At 51.2% G+C, this 22,205-nt stretch overlaps 2 protein-coding genes across 5 annotated transcripts in view; one reads left to right on the top strand and one right to left on the bottom strand.

The window, feature by feature from the left end:
- NTNG2 (netrin G2) overlaps positions 1 to 13,677 on the top strand; it is a 51,819-nt gene extending 38,142 nt beyond the window's left edge. Inside the window, exons 6-14 of one of the 4 annotated variants that reach the window (XM_055719663.1) lie at positions 1,903 to 2,040; positions 4,649 to 4,717; positions 6,581 to 6,655; positions 7,797 to 7,871; positions 9,150 to 9,215; positions 9,729 to 9,803; positions 11,397 to 11,564; positions 12,028 to 12,162; positions 12,504 to 13,677. In XM_055719663.1, coding sequence (XP_055575638.1) covers positions 1,903 to 2,040; positions 4,649 to 4,717; positions 6,581 to 6,655; positions 7,797 to 7,871; positions 9,150 to 9,215; positions 9,729 to 9,803; positions 11,397 to 11,564; positions 12,028 to 12,162; positions 12,504 to 12,727 — 1,025 coding nt within the window. In that variant the 3' untranslated portion in view covers positions 12,728 to 13,677. The remainder of the gene's footprint in view (positions 1 to 1,902; positions 2,041 to 4,648; positions 4,718 to 6,580; positions 6,656 to 7,796; positions 7,872 to 9,149; positions 9,216 to 9,728; positions 9,804 to 11,396; positions 11,565 to 12,027; positions 12,163 to 12,503) is intronic. The other 3 variants (XM_055719664.1, XM_055719665.1, XM_055719667.1) reach the window with 3 other exon arrangements.
- A 5,695-nt stretch (positions 13,678 to 19,372) lies between these two features.
- Positions 19,373 to 22,205, bottom strand: part of SETX (senataxin) — a 32,153-nt gene continuing 29,320 nt past the window's right edge. Inside the window, exon 25 of the mRNA XM_027809570.2 lies at positions 19,373 to 21,922. Coding sequence (XP_027665371.2) covers positions 21,152 to 21,922 — 771 coding nt within the window. The 3' untranslated portion in view covers positions 19,373 to 21,151. The remainder of the gene's footprint in view (positions 21,923 to 22,205) is intronic.

A 22,205-nucleotide genomic window follows, 5' to 3' on the forward strand; every position in this document is an offset into this window, starting at 1 on the left:
AGAAAAAAAAAAAAAAACACCCCATGGTTATTTTCTGTCCATTATCATTTTCCAGGCAGTAAGTCTTCCCTAATTGTGCCTCATTTTCTGTCCTGTCAAAGAGTCTGATATTTTCTTCCTTTGACTTCAGTAGCCTCATTTTGCCTCTTCCTCTGGCATGGTTTCCCCCCATGAGGTTCGTTAGTATGGCAGCCGGAAAGGAAATAAAAAAAGACTCTTCAAAACCACCAGTGCTCGCTGTGAACTTCCCCCCCCCCCCGCCCCCAGTATTGCAGACTTCTGCTCTGAGAAGGAGCTGGGTTTGAACTATCTGGCATAGCATCCAGTCTGGGTCACTTTGGGGTATCGATAAAAAAAAAAAACCAAACCCACGGAGAAAGTATGCGTACATCTGTATGTACATGTGTATGTACATAAACATATGTCTATGAAGTGTTGGCAGCAGAGATGGCAGAGCTCAGCAGGGATTTCTATTGAAAGCGTGATGGTGTGATAGGACTCCTTATTTAACAAAGCTGGAGGTAGTTTGACATCAAAGAGCCTTGAGTTTTGGGTAAGCAGAAACCTGGGTTTGAATTTTGTGGCTCAGAATTACCCTCCAGAAGAAGCGAATCAGAGAGCTGAATGAATAATGAATTCTTTGGTTTGCAGGCAAGTGGAAAGAATCGGAGGAGAAATAGTTTCAGAGGAATGCAAATGTAATTAAGAAAAACGCACCTAATTGAAAAGTGGAGGAAGGTTTTTCTGGGTAAATGAACCATATTTAGATTTTAAGCAGTTTAAATTTAAATGGTTAAAAAAACCAAATAAAAATTAAAAGTCTCCCTGAAGTAATTTAGGATTTAAAAAAAAAATAATAATGTTTTAACAGTCCAAAATATTCTTTGCTTTTCGGGTCAAAACCATTTTGATAACTCTTTTTTTCCCCTTTAACAGTGCTTGGCATCCTCAGTGCTACCGTTGTTTCACTGGAAGATGTTTCCCATCAGAATTTTCTGCTAGGGAGAAGCTGGGGGGGTGCTGGGAGCAACACGCAGGAGGTGGACAGGAGGGATTTGTGTCCAAGGCCAGTTAAGGAGAGATTATTTAGCCTGCATAGGAGACTAGAAGTGACCTAAATTAAGTATTTAAACTAGCTCAGGGCTATTATGAAATTAAGCATGATAATCTGCATGAAGCAGGGGGACAAACAAGGACAGGAGGGCAGCAGGTGTAAGTTAAGTAGGAATTTGTGTTTGAGTATTATTTTAGTCGGGGCTGTTGTGGCCAGCGCGGTGGGGTGGGCACCGCACGCGGGATTGCTCCCGCTCGGCTCCACGGGGGCTCGCTGACATTAAACCACCAATTAATTTCCCCTGCTGAACAGAGGGTGCCAGTGGTAATTAGTACGTGCCAAGGGTACGGGTTGGTTTTGATGGTGCCAGGTAGTTTGCTGCCTGTAGGGTGGCAGAAGGGAATGGAGCAGTTCGTGGAGCCGGGATAGGCAGGGCTCTTGCCAGCTGGCACACAGACACCAGGGACGTCAGATCCCCTGCAGGGCGGGCTGGGGGCTCCTCTGCACCTCCCGCCCGCTCTTCCCCATCCCTACCCAGGCGTGCTTTTATTTCCCCTTTTCAGCTTAATTGGTAATTAGTTTATGATCGAGCTGTAAGTATTTAAGCCAATATCTACACCAACAGAGTAAGCTGATACGGCCACAGGCTCTGGCCCCGGCACGCACGCGCTGCATCCAGCATCATGCTGCCGCCCTAATCCTCTCAGTGCCCCAGTTGTAACCGCGCTGAGAAAAACTGGTCACCAGTTCAGCCCCAGCAGCAGCAGCCTGGCGGGTGCGTGGGCTGGCAAGGGAACCCCCCGCTGCCCCCCAGTAAGTGCCTCCTGCTTCTTCTCTTTGCTTGCTAGCGTATGAGCGACCGCAGCGGGTCACCACCGCAAAAACCACCACGGCCAAAACGACCACCACAACAATGCCCACCACCACCACCACCAGCACCACCACCACCACCACCACCCCCCTACCTGCCACCACCACCCAGCCAGGTGGGTTCCATGCTCCCTGCCTCGCTCAGAGGGCCAGGGCTCAGCTGCCGGGCTCCTTTCTCCTGCTTCCCATCCCGGCCTCTCCGGCAGCGGTGGGGATGCCGCATCGGTGGCCCTGGCTATCTGCTCTGTAGGATGATAAAGGGACATGGATAAAAATCACCCTGACTCAGGTCACATCCCCCAGCCTCTGGGCAGCCCTCTGTTCTCTCTATTCAGTCCAAGGATACTTGGACACTTGTGACACGAGCTAGGAACAAGCGTTACGGTCCCTGCAAGCAGGGAGCCAGCCACAACGGGTCCACCTCAAAGCCAAGAGACAACCACGCCGTGGGTTGACATCCTCCCCCCCGGCTGATCTCACTCTGCTGTCGCTCTGTTGTCATCAGGGCAGCAAGAAGCGAAGCCAGGAATTGGATGTGGGGGATGCAATGTTTTTTCCTTTTTTTCCTCTCAATTCTGTACTTTTAAAAAGAAAAGGTTTTCAGAATTCATCCCTCCTAGAGCCGCTTGGCAGCACTGTCCTACACAGGGCTGGCACGGCTGCAGGAGATGCTCTCTTACAGCTCCGTCACTAGGCAGGGCAGGAAAGCAAGGCAGGCTTACTGTCCCACCAGAAAATTAAATCACGCATCTGTCCTGCCAGGCTGGGAGGGAAATTGTACCCCATCCTGCTCTGCCACCAGCCTCCAGGTGCGGTACCTGAGCCGGCAGAAGAGCTGCTCCCAGAGCAGCATGGGGAAGGCTGGGTGCTGCTGTGCCTCCCCAGCCCCTCGCTGGGATGGGAACCCTCCCCAGCACAGCGCGCGAGCTGCCACCCCTGCCCCTTGCCACCCACAGAGCAGCCCCGGGCTTTGCTAAGCCGCACCAGGGACGGGCTCTCGGGTGGAGGGAGAAGCTGGCTGCACCCTTGCCGGCTCTCCCAGCGCCGCAGCCAGTCCCTGTGGCCAGGCTCAAGGACTCCGGGACGCCATGAAGGCTGGCCGCGCCGTCAAGGGCAGCGCCGCGCTCTAACACTCCCCAGGCAGCCGCGGTGCAAGCAGCCAGAAGCGTGCAGGGCTGGTGCCGACACGTGCCAGAAACACCCTTTCCTAATGTCTAAAACCACCCCACAGAGGAAAACTTCTGTCCTTTTCCCCGGGGTTCCTCCTTCCCTCCCTCCGTGAACAAGGAGACAGCGTTTTCACTTGTCATTTGGAAATGAGCAGATAAAACTTAACAGCAGGCCATTTTTTTTAAGCTTCTCATGGGGGAATTAGACACGCATTCCTCCCCTTGCCATGCTTTCTGGGCCTGATATTTCCCAGGAGGACGTTTTACACCCACAGTATGTTAGTAACAGTCTGTCTGGGGGAGCTGCCAGAAGCCAGTCAAAGGGATGAGGAAACTTGATTGCATGTTTATGCAAATATAGATATATTCATGGAAGTACCCTGCTTGAGTAGTTAATCAGGAAGCCGAGGGTTTAGCTCCAACTTCCATGCAGTTGGAATGACCCTGGGCAGAAGACAGTAAGCCTCTGGTGCATGAAAAGATGCTCTTCACGCAGGTCCACACCATACACACGTGCTCATCCCCCACCCCTGCCCAGAGCGTGCAGCATCCCCATGGCCCCAGCAGGGACAGGGCGCCACGTCAGCGGCTGCACCACGCGCCTGGGGGCACTCGATTTTTATCCATGCTCACCTGTAGCAGTAGTTTAGGTCTGGTGTTTTGCAAGTGCCGTGCACGTGTGTGTGGTTTGCAGTGCTCTGCCTCGCTTGTGTCGTGCATCTGGGGCAGGTAGGACGGTACCTGGGTGGGCTTGGGGGTGCTGGGGGTTGCCTCTCCTGCCAGACTGCTCTGAGGGACCTGGTCCACATCTTGCATCTCAGGGTTTATTCCTTCTCCAAAACCTTCTTCCTGGGCAGGGAAAATGTTCTCATAAAGCTTTCATTAACTGGTGGCAAGGGACAAAATAAAAAGTAAATCGCAGTCCAGCCGCCAGATCTCTGGCTCAGTATGGTCAGGCCTGAGCTCTGGGCTCCTTGCCCCCATCCAGACCCCCACCCATGTGTCTGCAGAGTCAGGTCTCAGGCCACAATGGTGCACTTGGGGATGGAGACAGTCCCTGGAGGGGCTGCTCCAGTTTGGGCGGCAGCCAGGGCCGCCCAGGGGACCGCAGGGACCTGCTCTGATGCTAGGAGTGCGTTGTGTGCCTTTGACCAGCAACAGGGAATCAAGGCACAGCCTAACTCTGATCTGCTTTTGGCCAGAGACGTTCCTCCTCCTCCAGTCCTGCCCCATGTAAAGTGCTTACTGAAATACCAGGACACCCCCAAGGGGCTGTGAACCTGACTCGCCTGGACCTCAGGGGCAACACCTTGGTAAAGGGATCACCCTTAACCCCAAGCTGGGTCAGAGTCCCAAAGCGAGATACTCTGTCATTACCTCCTTTCTGAATTATAGATGCCTAAATGAATCCCTCCTTGCTTTAATGCCAGCTCAGCCAGCCAGCCATTAAAAAAAAAAAAAAGTCCTGTTAGAGCCCTGCCCCATCCCTGTGCAGTTTCACTCTCTGATTTACGCACTGTCTTCTGCCCTCTCGATTCCTGCCTCCCACCATAAGCGAGCATCACCAGACCAGCCTCTGAGTTCACTGCCTCCACGCCCGTGACAGAAACACAGAAAAAACCAGGTATTTAAAGCCAGACCGACGTGTTTCTCCTTTCCCCGCCGTGCCTCCGCACACCAGTGGGTAGCGGCCAGGCAGAAAGCAACGCTGCACGTAGGCTAGAGGAGCAGATTAGATTTGGGTTGTCTCTGGGTCGCATGGATCTGCTAGACATCTGCCTCCTTTGGCTGCTGCTGGTGTTTTCTGTGGTCAAGGTGGAGCTGTGGTCATGTTCGTAGGATGCTTTTGTGCCCGGTCGCCTGTCATGCGGTGAGAGGGGGGAGAAGGGGGAGCCGATGGGCACAGCCTGCGGTCTGAAGGCAGGCGAGGCTGCCAAAATGGGTAGAAGGGAAATCGCAGCATTACCCTAAGGAGGATGAATTAAGTGCTATTCTCATTTGCCTTCTGCAGTTCTGTTATTTCAAAACCCTCCTTGAAGCCTGTCAAATTCTTCCTTGCCATTTGTTACATTTTTCCCACATTCAAAATAAGCAAAAAAAAGCGCTTTTTTTCCTTTTTTTTTTCCTTCCCCCTCTGGTTCGTGGCAGTTTTAGCAGTGTCAGTACACCTCTGGGAAAAACAAAACCAACCCGTGCCCTGCCTGGTGGGTCAGAGCTCCAGCAGCCAGCGCAGACACCTGGCTCCCTGTAGGTCCTGCAGAAAGGGGACCGCGTGGTTATGTTCTGAGAAGGACTTTTTGGGGATCCTTCCCCACTATACCAGCACCGTTTGCCCCCATGGTTTTGCTACGCAGCATGACTTGTTGGTTCAATTCATTCTGCTCCCCTCAGAAATCCACCAAGAGCAGCAGTTTTCATCGGGGCTGGTAGAAGCCCCTCTGTGATAAGAGCTGCCCAGGGTTTCCCATTTGTGTGAGCTGGGTCTGGGGGTGAAACATGTCTATCCCCCTCCCAAAATGTAAAACTATCCATTAATGTCCAAGAGCTACAAGGGAAAGGTTCTCAGGATAATGAGCATTAATAATTTTCCTGGCTCTGTAAATGCGATTGAGTGGAGGTGTATGTGAATGACTAAAAAGCAAAATGCCTCCAGGGCTGTTTTTTATTGTGACTCTAATTAAACCCTTGCCAATTTGCACAGGGCTTTTTTTCATATTCTCTTTAACACCATATTAATATCAATTGGTTTCCACTTTCCAGCTGAAAAGGACAATGTCTATCACCTTCTTTTAGAGCTTTCCTTTAAAAAAAAATATTTTTTTTTCTTTTTTATCCTGCATTGTTTATCATCCCCTTGACGAGGCTGGGAAATCACATTTCTCTCCTACTCAGGTTTGTCCTTTGAAACTTGGCAAGGATCAAGAGATATTTTTTTTTTCCTCCTCCTCCTTATGTTACCCAACTGGAGCTTGAAATTAATAATATGGCTTTTCAAATTCTGTTCCTTGGTTTGTTTTCTAGCAAACCTGAAGATTGTTACCAACATTGAGGGGACAGGGAGGGGTACGGAGCCAGAGGGGTGAGGGCTAGCAGGGAAAGCAAACAAGCCATCTACGCAGCTCTTGCCAGTGTAGCTTCTCTGCAGTGGCTTGCAAATTCTTTGTTATTCCCAAGGGAAGAGCAAAGCCTAGAAGTTTGGGTGAGGAACCAGGACTTTGTGCCTCCCCCCTAAGGCTCAGCTCCATTATTCCCAAGCGGAGGGGCACGGAGCAGCTGCCGAGATCCTTGTGCCAACACCGGAGCAGAACGCAGTGCGCGGCTGGGCTGAGGACGGGCAGCTCAGCACATCACTGCCATCCTGCCCCGGGACACACCAGCTGCACCTGCACGGCACGGGGTTGGGGCGGTGGTGTCCTCCAAAGCTCTGGAGGCTACCAGCTCCCCCAGCACTCCCAGTAACACAGCTTTCCCCTTGGATCGCTCCAAGACTACACCAGCTTGTCAGCAGCTGCCCCGCTGCAGGTGGGCTCCCCCCCGGCCACGGCTGGCCCAGAAGCAGAAGGTAGGAGACGTGGCTGAGCTGGGTCCTACCAGCGAGTCCCAGCTGCCGGCGCTCAGCGAATGCCGTAGTTTCTAGCTCTGCATCTCTGTTTTCCATGCATCTCTCTCTTCCTCCCGCCTGGGAAAACGCTCGGGGTTCGTCTGTGCCCTACACGCAGCTGGGAATCTGGTGAGGCTGGATTGAGCCTCGGGGTTTAGTCGTATACATGAAAGATGAGGATGGTAAGTGGTAGGAGAGATTGTTCACGGCTTGCTGCTGGGGTGAACGGAGAGGATCATGGAAATCCTGTCATCTCCCGAGACCGCAGTCTGTTTGTAGAGCAGAATAACTTTGTAAATAGATAGGCCTGTGTCGTTTATAGCATAGATGCCGCCTTCTGTATCTCCTTGCTTCAGGTCTCCTGCGTGACTGCCTAAAGTGAGCTGCTCCTGGTGGGAACCTTGGGAGGCTTGAGCTTCTCCTGCTCAGGGCTCCCACCAGCGCACACGCCCCGGCAGCTGCCCAGGGGTGCTCAGTTCCCATTGCCCATCCCAGATGCCTGTAGCTCGCTCCAGCCGTAGACATGAGCATCCCTTCCTGTGCAGAACATAACTGCTGAAGCTGGGCCCAGGACACCACCTGGTGTTTGTAAATACCCAACTGGGGGGGCAGAAGGAGCTGAAATTGAGGCACTTTGGAATTTTTTTGTGCTTTTGGGCCTGTCTCTGGCCTCACAGAGAGGCAAAACTGTATTCACTACGGTAACAAGGGATAGGCCTACACCATGGGCATTGATGCCAGGTGATGCTGACGGTCTGTGCTGAACAAGGGCAGCTTCCGAGTCTTGACAGTGGTCTGCACATTTAGCTTCTCTCCATGCCTGGGCAACGTGATGACCACATGCCAACACTCGCCCATCCAGCAGGCCCCATGCCCTTCCCTTAGGAGTACTTTTTCTGTCTCTCTTCACACTCAAACCCCCTGATTTCCAGGAGACTTTGTCTCTCATCCCTGCTTCAACATGCCCTCACCCAGATACGGCTCCACCAACCCACCCTAGACACCTGCCTAGAGCTTCCAGCGTCCCTTTGCCACCTTCGTAAACAAACAAGAGGGGGCTCTGTAGTAAATCTGATGTTCTCTCTAACTGATGCACCGTAAGCTGTTCAGCGCCCACCAAACGCAGCAGCACTTGGACCCAAGCTGAAGCCACCAGACCCTCCCGAGAACATTCGAGGTAAGGCCATGCCCATCCCCAAGGACAGGACAGGTTTCTCCCCCAGTCCCCGTAGTCCAGGACAACCTACCCATCCTCAGCACGACCCACCATCGTACAACCCACTCTCCTACTCAGAGGGTCCACCTCAGCTCAGTTTTGCTCATCCAGACCCATGGAGATCTTTTGGGGGATGTGTTTGGGGCTGGGATGGCTGCAGGGGTCTCCCCGGGCGCCAGGGGAGCCCATGGGCACCCCAGCTGCTTTGGAAAGGGGTTTCTTGCCATGGGGCAGGAGGCACACACCGTCCCCTGGCCAAGATTAATTAGGTAAGATTAACTGCGCAGATCAGCTGCTCTAGCCCAACAGAGCCAAGCCTCATCAGCAATCACCCTGCTCACAACACCCTGTGGAGCCTCCTCACACAGCCATGGCCCCCTCCTCCTAAGGGATAGGTACAACCGTGAGGGCTTCTACGCAGGATGTGGCCCCCAGGGCCACCTGCAGCACCCACAGCAGCCACGTGGGACTTTGGAGCTCCCCAGGGACCCACTGAAATGCTCCTTCCCCTTTGGGCTGCCCCACTTTCCCCACGGCAGACCCCCTGTGCTGTGCTGGTCCTCTGCGGGCGCCCAGGAGGCTGCCAAGTTCCGTGCCCAGCCATCGTGCCAGTGGATGGAGGTGGCCATGGTGGCAGAGCAGGACCTGGGCACCACAGTGGCCCATCACAGCCACGGGGGCTGGAGAGGCCGTGTTGGTGGAGGAGGTTCTGGATGCTGTGCCAGCCCACCATGGGAAGCCATGGAGACCAGAGGAGGCCCTGGTGCCCCTGAGACCTGGCTGAGCCCTGGGGGTGGGGAGCATGGCCACCTCCTGCCATTGCTATCACTGTGGGGATGCGACGGACACCGGTGGGTATAGCTAGCAATGCCCACCCAGCGCCTCCCTCAGCACCACAGTGCTGGGCAAGGGCTTGCATGCCACAGACACCAGTGGGACCCGTTCCCAAACGCCCTGTGGGATCCCAGTGCTGCTCAGCCTTGCCCCTCACTGGGGCTCCCACAGCACAAAATCCCCCAAGCACCAAACCCCATCAGCTCGATTCAGGAGACTTCACCCCAGCACCCTGGTCGCGCTCTGTGGGACGAGGGTCCCGCTGGCAGCACAGCCCCCAGGAGGCATCGTCCCAGCGGGGCAGCCCCTTACCCTGAGCCCATATCCCAGCCCAACGGCGCTGGGCTGGCCCTGGGAGCCCTCTCCCCACCACAGCACTCAGATATGTTTTATGTTCTGGTGTAGCAGCTCCGAAGAGCAAAGCAGGGCGCACAGCACACTCTGCAGGCAAGAGGCACGGGAAGAAGCCAGGTACGTGCTGGTGGGGACAAGCCGTGCTGGAGCAGCACGGGCTCTGCAGGACCCTGTAGCAAGCCCTGCCAGATACCACCTCCATAGTACTCGTCCTCCTAGCTCACTCCTAGCAGCTTTTTAGGTGCCAGCTGGCGTGACCAAACTGAAGCCATGGCCAGTAGATTCCTTTATTTTTTTGAAGCTATGTAGATTTGTAGATCCTTACCCTGAACGCCGCGATTCACGCCACTGAACGTGCATAAAGGGGGGATGTGTGAGTAGCTCCTGGCTCTGAGCATTGCAATAGCGCTGGGCGTCGAGTTTTTCATGCATCAAACTTTGAGGAGGGGAGAAGAAGAAGAGAAATTTAGCAGCTACCAGCTGTCTGGTGCAGAAATAGACGCCAGCGCTGCCAGAGCGCTGTTCTTGGCTCGGCTCGGCATTGTTCTCGTAGCAGAGCTGCTTGCAGCAGGGTAGGACGTGGAGCGGTACTAAACGGTGAGAAAAAGCATGTCTCTGATTTTTCTGAAGCATCCTCAAAGAGCTCAAAACTCATCCGGCTCAAACCAGACTCTGGCCCAGTGGCTCCTATCGAAACATACAAAGGTAAGGCGAGGGAGCGCAGTGCTCCAGGACTCCTAGTCTTCACCCAGGTGATGTGGTCCAGCAGCCTCAGACATGGAAAAGATGGGGAGGGTTTGCCTAGCGGAGGCGTGGTTAGCTGTGTGCAAGAGTGCAGCCCTAGGGTGAAATGCTTGGGACCTGCAGCAGCCAGAAGTATTTGAGCTGCAGTTCTTTGGATATTGGTTGAATAGGCAGAACTTGTTTCACGGAGGGTCAAGATAAGAACAGACTCTCAGCTCCTCCTCAAGCAGCTGTGAACCATGGGGAAACCTCTGCCCTGCTCCATCTTCCCTGGTCATCATTTCATTGAAACGAATCTCCCCTTCCAGTTGCATGTGCATGCCAACCCACAGCCTTCCCTCCCATCCCTCTGCCACCCTTGCATGTTTACTGTTAGAGCCTGGAATAAAACCCCAGCTCTGAGCCTCCTCCGGCTCTCCAACGGTTGGGGAAGCCTGACTGACACGGTTTCCGCTCACGTTATCCCCTGCCCGTGCTGGCAGGGACACCTCCTGGCCAGGACAGCTCGGCCACAAGGCAACTAGGGTACCTCTTCTCCTCCTGTGTTGGGCTTTCAAACTCCCAGAAAGATCCAGTGCCCTGAATCTAACGCTGCAAGGCAGTCACCATCCCAAGCCACGGTAATAGAAAGCAAACACAACAAGCAAGTAATCAGATTCCTCTTGCTACAAATTAAACCTAGCTGATTATTTTCTAACACGTGCCCACAGCTGAGAGAGGTCAGCCCTGGGGACAGGAGCAGTGCTTGGCCAAGTGACGGTGGCATCTCCCACGCCGCCAGCAGCCTTTGCAGGCATCCCTGTGCTGCACCAGTCAGCCCTTGTTCAAACCTTCATGCACTTGTCCACCACCTTTCAAAGAACCCCACACAAGCCACGCTTAACCTGAGAGTCACCATACTTGCCCCCCCAGTGTTGGTTGGGGAGGTACAGCAGCAAGGGGCACACTGAGGAGCACAGACCCAAAGAAGCAGCAAGGTTTTTTACCTGGATGCGCAGCAGCTTCAGCTCCACTTCAGCCCTGCCCAGGGCCTTCCCACGGGCCAGCACCATCCCACAGGCACAGGCCAGCTCCATCCCACGGGCCAGTCCCCACCTCGCTGCAGCCAGGCAGAGCCTTCTCTGGGGCTCTGTGCCCCAGCCCAGCTCCCTTAGCCCCACCAGAGCCAAACCCAGGCACCAAGCTGAGCTCTGCTCATTAACAACGCAGCTCTTTAATTAACACCTGACTCCTCTCCAGTGCCTCCTCCCATGATTATGCATTTCCTTAAAGAGATGGTGTCCTGGCACAGCTGGGGACTGGCTCCTGCCTGGCCTCACCCCAAGGGGACAGAGCCCCCTGACTGGGCTCTGTTCACCAAGCAAGCCTGCTCCCCCCGGCAGTGTGGAACAGCTGTTGCTGTGTGCACTCATCCTGCCCACCCCAGCCCTGCAGCAGCAGTGGCATTTCACCTGAGCAGGAGCTCTCCCCAAAGCCTCATGGCTCCTCTCCTCTGCCCAGCGCCAGGGAGGATGCTCCCGGCCCAGCTCCCCAGCTCTCTCCTCCTCTCCGCAGACTGCGAGTGCTACGGCCACTCCAACCGCTGCAGCTACATCGACTTCTTGAATGTGGTGACCTGCGTGAGCTGCAAGCACAACACGAGGGGCCAGCACTGCCAGCACTGCCGCCTGGGCTTCTACCGCAACAGCTCGGCGGAGCTGGATGATGAGAATGTATGCATAGGTGAGTGCTCCGGTGGCCTTGGCCAGTAGCACTGGGAAGGGATGGCTCGTGCAGGACCTCGGTCTATGGGGTGGACTCCAGTTCAGCCCCTCTCTCCAGAGAGGGTGGTGTGCGCACACGTGTGCTCCCCGAGAACAGCAGCCGTTACGGCCCCTGCTGCCCCTGCTGCCTGCCAGGGCATCTCTTCCCTGAAAACAAAGCCCAAATAACATCTTTCCAACTTGATTCAGATGCACTGCTCTACCAGGAGGGGCTCAGTTCCAAAGTGGGGGTCTTTGCACCCACGGCTGCTTGCACTGTCAGGGTCTCTCATGCAACCATGCCCTCCCAGCCCCTTGGTCTCTAAAGTTCCTCCTGCAGCACCCAGCCAGGCTCTTCCACAGTCCCCAACGCCCCCCTCAGGGTGTGAGCGGGCACAAAGTCCCCGGGCAGGACAGGCACTAACAGCCCCGTCTTTGGCCAGAATGTAACTGCAACCAGATCGGCTCCATGCACGACCGCTGCAACGAGACCGGCTACTGTGAATGCAAAGAAGGTGCCACGGGGCCCAAGTGCGACGACTGCCTGCCCAACTACTACTGGAGACAGGGCTGCTTCCGTACGTACCGCGCCAGAGTGACGGGGGGAGGTGTGAGGTGGGTCCAGATGAGACGGGCATCAGCATGGCCTGCTGGCATGCCCAGCGATGCTCAGGGTGTAGGGCAAGCAGATTCCAGCCATTCCTCCCAAATCCAAAGTGACTTGATGGCTTTGCCCCTGGAGTTGGTAGCCCTGCTATGTTCCTTCAACCGTGGGACTACTCTAGCACTGCAACCGCTAGATAATTTAACCCCTAGGAACTAGAGAAGAAAGCCAAAAGCTCCTAGTTTCTGCTGCAGTCAAGGGGTTTAACGTACCCCAGATTAACACCCACATCCTTCCCTCCGTCCCGCCTTGCAGCCAATGTCTGCGACGATGAGCTCCTGCTCTGCCAGAACGGCGGCACCTGCTACCAGAACCAGCGCTGCATCTGCCCCGTGGGCTTCAAGGGGGTCCTGTGCCAGCAATCCAGGTGTGAAGCCGACAAAAAGGACTGCGACAGTGCCTCCGGCGTGCGCAGCAGCCTTGGCACCATCCTCCTCGGGGTGCTCACCCTCCAGCTGCGCGGCTGGGTGGACCCCTGAAGCCGCAGACGAGGGAGCCCAGCCCAGGCGCTACCCGAGGGACCTGGGGAGACTAAAGGTAACAGGTGGCTCTCCCCGCTGTCTCCTCCGCCTGCCTTCACGCTAGGACTTGCACAAGGTCTTTCGGTCCCCTTTCCAAGCAGAGAGGTATGCAGAAAATTGGGTGCTGACTCCTGCCCACAAACCCATCCCACAGCAGCGGGGATGGCCACGGCGCTGAGCGGCGGCATGGGGACTGCACCATCCTGCGCCAGGGTCCTGGTCCCGCAGCCCATGGGGACACGGCCCCATCCTTCCCCCCACAGCGACTCTCCTTCCCTGCTCTGCACAGGGTGACCTGGGGCCGGGGCCACCGGGGCCCTGGCAAAATAGTGCCGCGATCCAAGGGATATTTTTTTTATTATTACTTTATTTACTTTGGTATAGGCTGGGGTGTTCTTTTTATTTTCCCTCTTCTTAGTGTCCTGTCATGCCACCTCCAGAGCCCCGTAACACAACAGGCGGGGGAGGGGGGAGGGAAGGGGGGACTCTGGTCCATCCTTGCCGCACAGTCCCATGTCCCACCATTGGCCTGGCCACGCACATACTGTTGCCTACAACTCTAGTTGCTGCATCGATTTTTTTTGTATTTTCATTGCTGGGTTTTGTTTTCTTGCACTTATGAAGAAGGCAGGGGCCATTAGGCATACGGTACATGAGCAGCGCAGTGTCTTATCCACACCTGTCCGTATAGTGTACGGTTCAAATACTTTTTTTTTTGGTAGAGACTTATTTTTGTTTGGATTAAATGTTATAAAAAACCCACAACTTAAAGGGACGTTTTGCCATGAGCATTTGATTCCAGTGTATCCTCCTCCAGTAAAGCAACTATTAATGGCTGCTTGATTACCACGTTTTCCTTTTTGTGTGCACAGTTAATTACAGGTAAAGACTTATTTTTTGATTCATAATGTCCTCTTGTGTTTTCTGAGTCACTACCAAGGTGCACCACATGGCGAGGGAGAGGGGAGGGAGGGAGAGGTTGCCTCATGACTGAGAGCTGTTAATTATGCCTCCTAATTACTTTGCTGAACCTAGGTTAGACTGCTAACGGTAGACAATGAACAAAGCCTACAGTGATAGATTAAGCACTGGCCTTGTGTGGAAAGACCGTTTCCAAATGAGCCTGCAACAGGAGGAGGCTGGGTAGTGCAGGGATGCTTCTCCAGGGGGACCTCAGCGGTCCAGCCCCATTGCAGCACGCCTGAGCTGGTGCCATGACGCACCTTTGCAGAAAAAGCAGCGTATTTTGAGTAATATCAAGCAACCACAGCCTGGAACTTCAGTACAAAGCTCATCAGGACTAGGTCAACTCACTCAAGGCTCATAAACATGCCCCTATCTGAGGAAGCATTTGCAGTCAAGCACAGAAACAAAGGCAGGAGAAGCCAGAGACAAGAAGTGATGTAACTCAATCAGGACAATGGGAACATCACAAACAAGAGCTAGCTTTATTTTTGTCACATCCAAAGATTTACCAAGCCAGGAGCTGACTGGAGCACTAGAAGACGGGAGACGCCTCCACCTCCAGCTCTTTCAGTTCTGGGCTAGTTCACTTGACAGGTGAGCAGCCCCTGGCCACCAGTTCAGCAATGCAGCCCCACGCAATCCAGGCTCGAGCCTCCACTGGCATTTCTAGGTCTGGTGTCCTTGCCAGAGTGGAGCTCTGCTCCAACAGCTTCTCTATCACCATCTGTTCTGTTTCAACACTGTCTCCATGGTCCTGTCCCTCCAGCCCACCCTGCTCAGGGGGCCGGTGCTGGGAGCAGCCCACGCTTCAAGAGTGCAAGAGCCTGCCGTATCAACACCGCAGAGTGCCACCAGTGCCACCACCTCCACGGAGAGGGGGGCACCAAACTTGTACTTTGAAAAAGGAGAAGAAAACAGGAGCAAAGGCAAAGGACAGATATTGTCACATCAAACAGCAACACAAACCTGGTGCACATTTCCAGCAGCATTTAACATCACAGAGGCAGGTCACAGGGCTTAGTTAATCCACCGTAAAATAAATGGGGGTTAAACTCACCCTGCTGAGATTTGATCTTTGAGTGAGCTGGCACAGGCATTGCCTCCCTTTCTTTAATGCAGGCCGTTGCTGTCTGTTGGTATTGACACTCGCTTTTTCTTTGTACTTTCTGACTGCAATAGATTTTAAATCCTCATACGTTACTGTTCTTATAAGTAATAGCATAGGAATGACTGTAACAAGATCAAGATCTCTAATGGCACTTCCAGAAGGTGAATCAACACTCTCCCTGCACTAGTGTTTTTCTCCAGAATATCAGATAAAGTGACAGAAAATTTACTACTTCATAAAGCTGTATCCCAAACTCTGCACCCAGCAATCAGATTCCCTGCAAACGCGCACTTTTATTGCAACGCCAGCAGGACCGTGCCAAGCAACAGCACCGAATTCCCATAGAAAATAACCTCAGAAGGGTACAACAAAGCTCAGAACAGCGCAGGAACGAAGGCTGCCGAAAGCGCTAGACCACCACGACAGACTTTTTTAGGTTTGGGGGATTTTCTCTTGGCTGATTAGGTGTCAGTTGGTTGGTTTGGGGGTTTTGTTTGCCTGTTTTTAAGATAAAACATCATTGGATTCCTAGCTCCAGAGATGGTACTGCCTCTCTGTGACCCCAGAACACCAATAATGGTCAATCCTGAACCTCAACCAAAGGTGAACGAATAGTTCTGTAACTCCAACCAGAAGCAGAAAGCTGTGGTGCTGACCCTCCTGCAGCTATGCCAAAGGACACCTGAAAAATGCTGGGGAACAAGACCACAAGACCCCCCTCCCCACCACACACACCATCCCTAGGTTCCTCCTAGGCATGCAGAAGCAAAGCCCTCCGTGAAATACTAACTACAACGGACACACACATGCTTCATCTCGCAGAAGAAACCAAGTGGCCTTTAGGCTGTGAGCGAGAGCAGAGCCAAGGGGGGGTTCGGACCTCCCTCGGGGCAGCCCAGCCCACCGGGCTCAGCCACGGCGCCAGCCCTGCCCGGCGAAGATCAGGACGGGTTTTACCTGCCCGGTGGTGCTACAGACTTTGCCATCACGTAACAAACCACTGCAAGCCAGAAAAAACACCTTCATACGAAAGTTTAAACTCTGCATTTAAGAAAATAATTTAAAGCTTCAGCACTGAAGATCCATTAACTGCAGATGTCTGTTGTCAGGCGTCTACCCAGAAAGAACAGGGCATTGCTGAAATAATACAGAGAGAAACCATCACAGCAAGTACCCGCAGATCCAAAGGTTCATCATCTTTAAGACAGAAACGTTTATACACCCGGTAATGCTTCCAAATGGGAGAAGTTGTCAAACGAGCTTGATACTTTACTTGTGGAGAGGTTAACCAAAAGGGGCTTCTCTTTCCGAGAACAGCCACGTGCGCGCTTTCAAGAGGTTTTCACATGTATCCTGTCGCCTGCACGCAGCCGGGGGTTCATTCTTTCCAAAGTTTTCAAATTACACTTCTACCTGCAAAAAAAGTAACCTCTTCGAAGAGCACAAGTAGAGCTCCTGATTTTTCTTGTTTACCTCAAACTCTGCTCTCTTTTAACTATTTAGAGTACGGACAAATCTAAGTAACCAAAAGCCCCAAAAATCAGCCTGTGATGGAGCACGGCAGGCTGAGCCCACAGCCCCGGCCGCAGGACTCGGCAGCAGCATGGCTTTATGTGCATTTGCTCTGTCGCCAGATAAAATGTTAAGCCTCCCATCCCTAGGAGCTGGAGATGAGGGCAGGGGGTGGAAAATCCATTGGCACTTACCAGGTATGTTATTTCTTTAAAGATGAGGACGCAGACACCTCATCTACAAGAGTGATTCGTCAGGAGCATTGCGGAGGCTGGAGTAGTGAGAGAACCAACACTTCAGTGGTAATAAAATTAATGGTCTCACCGACCAATTCTGGTCTATAACTGGCTTTCAAATGTAAATAAAACAAAGTATAAAGGAGGAGCTCAGCATTCCTGCTCAGAAATAAGAGCAGAGCTGGGTTTTGAAGAGTTTTGTATCACCATCTCCTCAGCCCTTCTGGCAGGGAGTTGGAGAGCTTGGCCACCATCATGCAAAAACTGGCTCAAAAATCACACACCGATCCGAGATGCAGAGAAAAGCTTCAGACTATCCTAAAGGCACCTTTGTCATTTTGATACTCTAGTTGCCACAACAAGTTTCACTGCAGGGTGAAATGCATGAGGAAAGCCTCAACCTACCATGTAACTACCTTCTTTCCTGGCCAGCAACAATACTGGGCTCCAAAAGCTCCTTACCGACCCCGCTTCTGGGCTATTTCAGGGATTAAAGTAAAAAGAGGGGAAGCTGATGGGATTTCTGTGTAGCAATGGGAGCTGCTGCTTGATGCAACAGTGAAATCTGTGACAAAACTGGAAGCCACACCAGTGCAGCCCATCAGTCTATAAACCAAGGTTATGTTTGCACAATACCATGTATAATGTGGAAAGGAAATACCTTTCATTTTCATTTCTATCACTATTTGCCGGGGAGTTGGTGGCAAATCAGTCGACGCCTTCAGCAGGTACATATGGCGAGAGGGTCTCGTGTCAGCGATACGTAGTGTACAAGGCTGCTTAGCTTACATTTATTTGCACTAACTCCTTTGCACTACCGGCTCCTTTCCAACCACCTTCAAAAGACAACAAGACCTTTACCACGCCTTGGGAACAGACCTGGTGTGGCAAAAGACTGTATTATATCATTAACATTATAAATTCCATTCACGATACAGCAGTCATTGCACCCATCATTTATTCATGCAGAAGAGAGAGAACATTTTGCATTTTTAGGATCGTGGTTCTGCTTATCTTTGGTATTGCTACAGTCACCGAGCTGTGAATGAAGAGCCCACCCAGCTCCAGCTGTTGGCTGCTCTGGGCTCTGCCCTCTATACACAGAAGTAAACCCCAGCATCTCACCACACTTCAGCAAGTGCAAAAAAACCCCTAAGTCTCAACTCCAGAATTCCTGGGGTTTCACACTATTTTTCAGATGTCACCTGGGACAGGGAATGTTTACACTCAATCAATACATATGGTCACTACAAGTTCTTTCCTGCTCTGGAAGCACACGCTGCTCGGTGTTTCCAGCATCAGTACAACAGAGCTGTATGTATGTTCAGAGCTGTAAAATGCTTCCATTTTACAGACTAGCATGAGGAAGAAGGCGAAGTGCTTCCCTCGCCAGTCTGCACACCTTGCACAGCTCAGTCTCCCAGCTCCTGCGCCTCCATCCATCAGACCCAGCTGCTCAGTAGCTACTGCACTCAGCTGGTCCAGGAGACAGCACTGTAAAAACTCATTGCCCCACCAGCACTGAAAACTTGAGTGTAGATGAAAGACTGGGAGGAGAGGCTGATGGTTTTGTCACCTCCCCCCAGCAGCACAGCACAGACCACCACTGACCACCCAGAGGCATCACTAGCTCTCAGCATTCCTCAGGCCCAGCCACTACCACCACCCCCTCAAGGAGCAAGCACCCACCCTCCTACACTTCCCGGAGTGGGCCAACACTCCCACAAACTGCTGGTTTTCTCCTGGCAAGTCCACAGACGTCCGTAGGTAAAACTGGTAAAAGCCACCGTTAAGGTAAGCCAGCACTTCACAGCATAGCACATGTACAATGAAACAGGCAAGAAGAAAAACTTAATAGGCAAGTAGCTGTTTGCGTGTCATCATTATGCATATCTGGTTTGTTCTCATGTCGCCATAATTGGGAGTAATGACACGGAAAACAATTACAATAAACCTTAAAGGAAAAAAGAATAACCAGAATTGTATTATTCTACCATCACTGGAAAGCCTATTTTGTACGCAAAGTATTAAAAAACAAAACCAAACTCTGAACAAAATATAGTCCAATACTTACCAGCCACTTTCCCTCCTTACTGATATCAAAGACTAATAGTACCACAGAGGGAACTCATTTCGCACAGAGAATTAAGCTGCCAAGCTTGGAAGATGCATGCAAGCCTCTGTAGAAAAACCTGAATACTGCTTCTTCCAGAGTTTTTTGGCACAACCTCCAATTAAACCGTTTTACATAAAATTGTGTTGAGTATATTTCTTTACTGATTTTTCTTTCACACTCCGCAGAACAGAACAATCACTAAACAACCTCCTCCAGCTGTCACCAGTTCTGAGATGATGCCGAATGAATAAAGCAAGGCTACACTCACGGCTTACTGACACCGACCGTCCATCACTACTCAGTATTTTATAACACACAATGGAAACAGCAAAGAAGTTATGAAAACGGTACTTAATCTGTTTGTTCCTCAATGCAGATTTTATTTGAATTGGTAATAAGCTACTGCTGAAAGACTGATAACTTCAGTCAGGTAAATCTAGTATTAAGTAAGATAAACAGTCTGAGCCACTGACCACACCTCAAGGATGATTTATGGAAAAACAGAGGCATTATAGAGTACGTTACCTACGTGCTGTGTACAAAATACAGTAAAAATTAAACGTTAAACCAAAATTCCCTCCAGCATGGGGTAAGCGTAACTTTCAGAAGAGCACGTTCCAAAATGCACGTTAAGGAAAAAGAAAACTAAATGTTTCAGAGAAATGTTCTTTTGACAAAATTGTGTTTAATAGCCAGAAAAGCATTTACTTATTCACACTCTTGCCAGCTTTACTTTATTTACATAAAGACAAGTCTAAATGGCTTCCACAGCTATAGGATCCTACAGCCGTTCAGAGTAGCAGCCTTTTTAACGTGCTAAGTAGAAACAGCATGCCGGTCAGCACAGCCCTGCCAAGAAGAGCCAAGAGGTTTGAAAGATGACCGTATTTTTACATAGTCCTGTTAACATAAAAGGAGGTAACACACAGGTCATGGATTCTGTGATGTAGGAGTGACCGACATGTCCAACCCCTGAGTCAAATCCATTCAAGCAGCCTTCCTTCTCACATAAGGTACACAACATCAAAGAAAAATCACAGCAGTTTTAGAAAAGCGTGCACTGCTGACAAGAGGAGGTCAGGGTTCACTGAAGTGATTAAGACTGCAACATAACGAGTAACTGAAGCTAAACAATGCACACATGCCCATCTCACTTCACAGGCATCTCAAAGATTCTCCCCCATTATCTTCAAACGCTCTGCACGACACAGCACAGTGAGCTGGACAGTCACAGACAGCTACTAAAAGCCTCCCAACACACCTACAATGCAGTTGTTGCCAGTAAAGCATGTTTGTTTTGGGCCTGGATGCACTAACAATGTTAAGTTTTACTGGTATTTACAGTTTGAACCACTTCACAGTGACCCAACGGCATTCTTAGTGGAAATAATTCCACCTTTGTTGTGAAACGTTATGATGAGAGGACGGCTTTCTTAAAAAGTTTGGTTTTACCTCCCACCCCATTTTATTGGTTCTGTATTTTTCATCAACACAGTGGAAAGAATCCAGTTAATACCACCTAGAACAAGCTGCTTGCCTTTTTTATGTCTGTACATCTCCAAAAAGCTCTATACAGCGAAACTCAAATGCCATTACCAGTAGGTGTTAACTAGATCTTTGACCAAAATTCCACAGTGCTGTCAATTATCTGTCACATGGACTCACGGGGACCAAACGGAACTCGCAGGCTCTAATCGGCAGTTTGTGTTGCCGCTGCAACAAGAAAAGGATTCCAAGTGATGAAGCAGCAGCAAGAACAAAACTCAAGGCACATTTGTATAAATGAAAGCTCTTCTGTTCCTATAAAAACAGGCAATAAAATACACAAAATAAGTAGAATTCTCTCCATTCAACCAATGTACATCTGCCTTCCTGAGGCACTAGTGGAGCATGAGGAAGATCACTGCTACCACATCTTCAACATTCATTCTTTGCTATCAAATAAATTAGACTTATAGTGCAATGGCAAAAAGTATTCTAGCTGTTTCTGGGGTTGTTTTTGTGGGTTTTTTGTTTAGGGTTGGTCATGGGGGTTTTTTTTTTTGCTTTGCTCGGGTTCTTTGTAAAAAATTACATTCCTAAGAAATCAGCATTTGCACAAGAAAACAAGAATCCACATATTTGCCAAATTAAGTCTTAAAATAATTCTCTATACTGTACAAATATACATCATTAAACATTTGCAACCTTAACTTCCTAGATGACAAAATCCACTGCTCTTCCAAGCAATGCAGCTACCCAACTTTTCTTTCAAAAGCTCAAAGCTATCAGCTATCAGGTATGAAGTCCCCTTCACAGTTAGGGACAAGATGGGAAAAAGATGGATCTACTGATAGTAGGGGTATCAATATAGGGGAGTTCCAGGTGTACTAAATAATTTAAAATACAGTCCTTGCTAGACAGAAATCTAGGAATAGATTTTCAGTAATAAGCCAATACTCAAGTCAGTGAGAGGTCTTTCTTCGCTTGACACCGTTTGATTCTGCATTCTCTGGTGACTCCTCTGATGCTCTCTTCGTTAAACCATGACAGTCTTTGCTCCACTTACTGCTATTAATTTGACCTCCTTCACCGTGGGCTTTTGAACCGCTTTTCGATACAGGAGCTCTCCAGTCACCGTCGTGCCAAGCTGCGTAAGAGGACACGGAAGGCATGTCACATTGTCCCATTGTTTGCTGGGGCTTGTTAAAAGTTTCTGTTCTGGGAAGCTGATCCCTGGCAGCTGAGGACACTTCGAGGCCTTGCTGCGACGTTGATCCTGGATGGCTCTGGGCTGACCAACTGCTAGCTTTTGGGGCCTGCTCAGTCCCTCTTGTTTCAGTTCTACTCATCATACTCGCCAGCCTCGGGTCCCGCGGTTTCTCTTGCTCAGCAGGAAGCGGCTCCACAGGTGCAGAGGCACTGCCTCTCCTGGGGTCTGCAGCCTGAGCCCCCTGGGGCTGCTGGGGCCCTCTGCTTCCCCGCGGCACCGCGTGGCCAGCGGCAGCTTCCCATCGGCTGCCAGCCTCCGCTGGATTTGCAGGCTCGCCCCTCTTGCTACTAGAAGAGCAACCCTGCAACAGAGGAGACTTTGTCCCTGCTTTGGCTGGGGGCTGCACCGTTGGCTTGAGCTTCAAAATCTTAACAGCATCCTTCCTGTAGCTTTTTTCTGATGTCTTGATAATGGCACCTCTTTTCTGAGCATCCCGAATCAACTCATTCCAGTCTTTATTTTCCTTGAGAAAAAGAAAAAAACCCCCCCACACACACCCCAAAAAGAAAAAAGTTATCAGAAAGAAATCAACAGAAATGGACAGAGGTGTCAGAGGATGCACAACCCTTTTAACCGAGGTACCTGACACAACTGCCATGGAAAGCACCGTTATATGTTCCTTCTGGAATGGAAGAACCTTATGTTTCACTTTCAAAACAGCAACAGGCATTCTGGCTGCTCTAAGACAGGGAAGATACTTTCAACCACCAGCGAACTACTACTTAAAGTGACAATTTCTGTATTTA

This window comes from Falco cherrug, chromosome 9, assembly GCF_023634085.1.
Source record: "Falco cherrug isolate bFalChe1 chromosome 9, bFalChe1.pri, whole genome shotgun sequence".
Lineage (NCBI taxonomy): Eukaryota > Metazoa > Chordata > Aves > Falconiformes > Falconidae > Falco > Falco cherrug.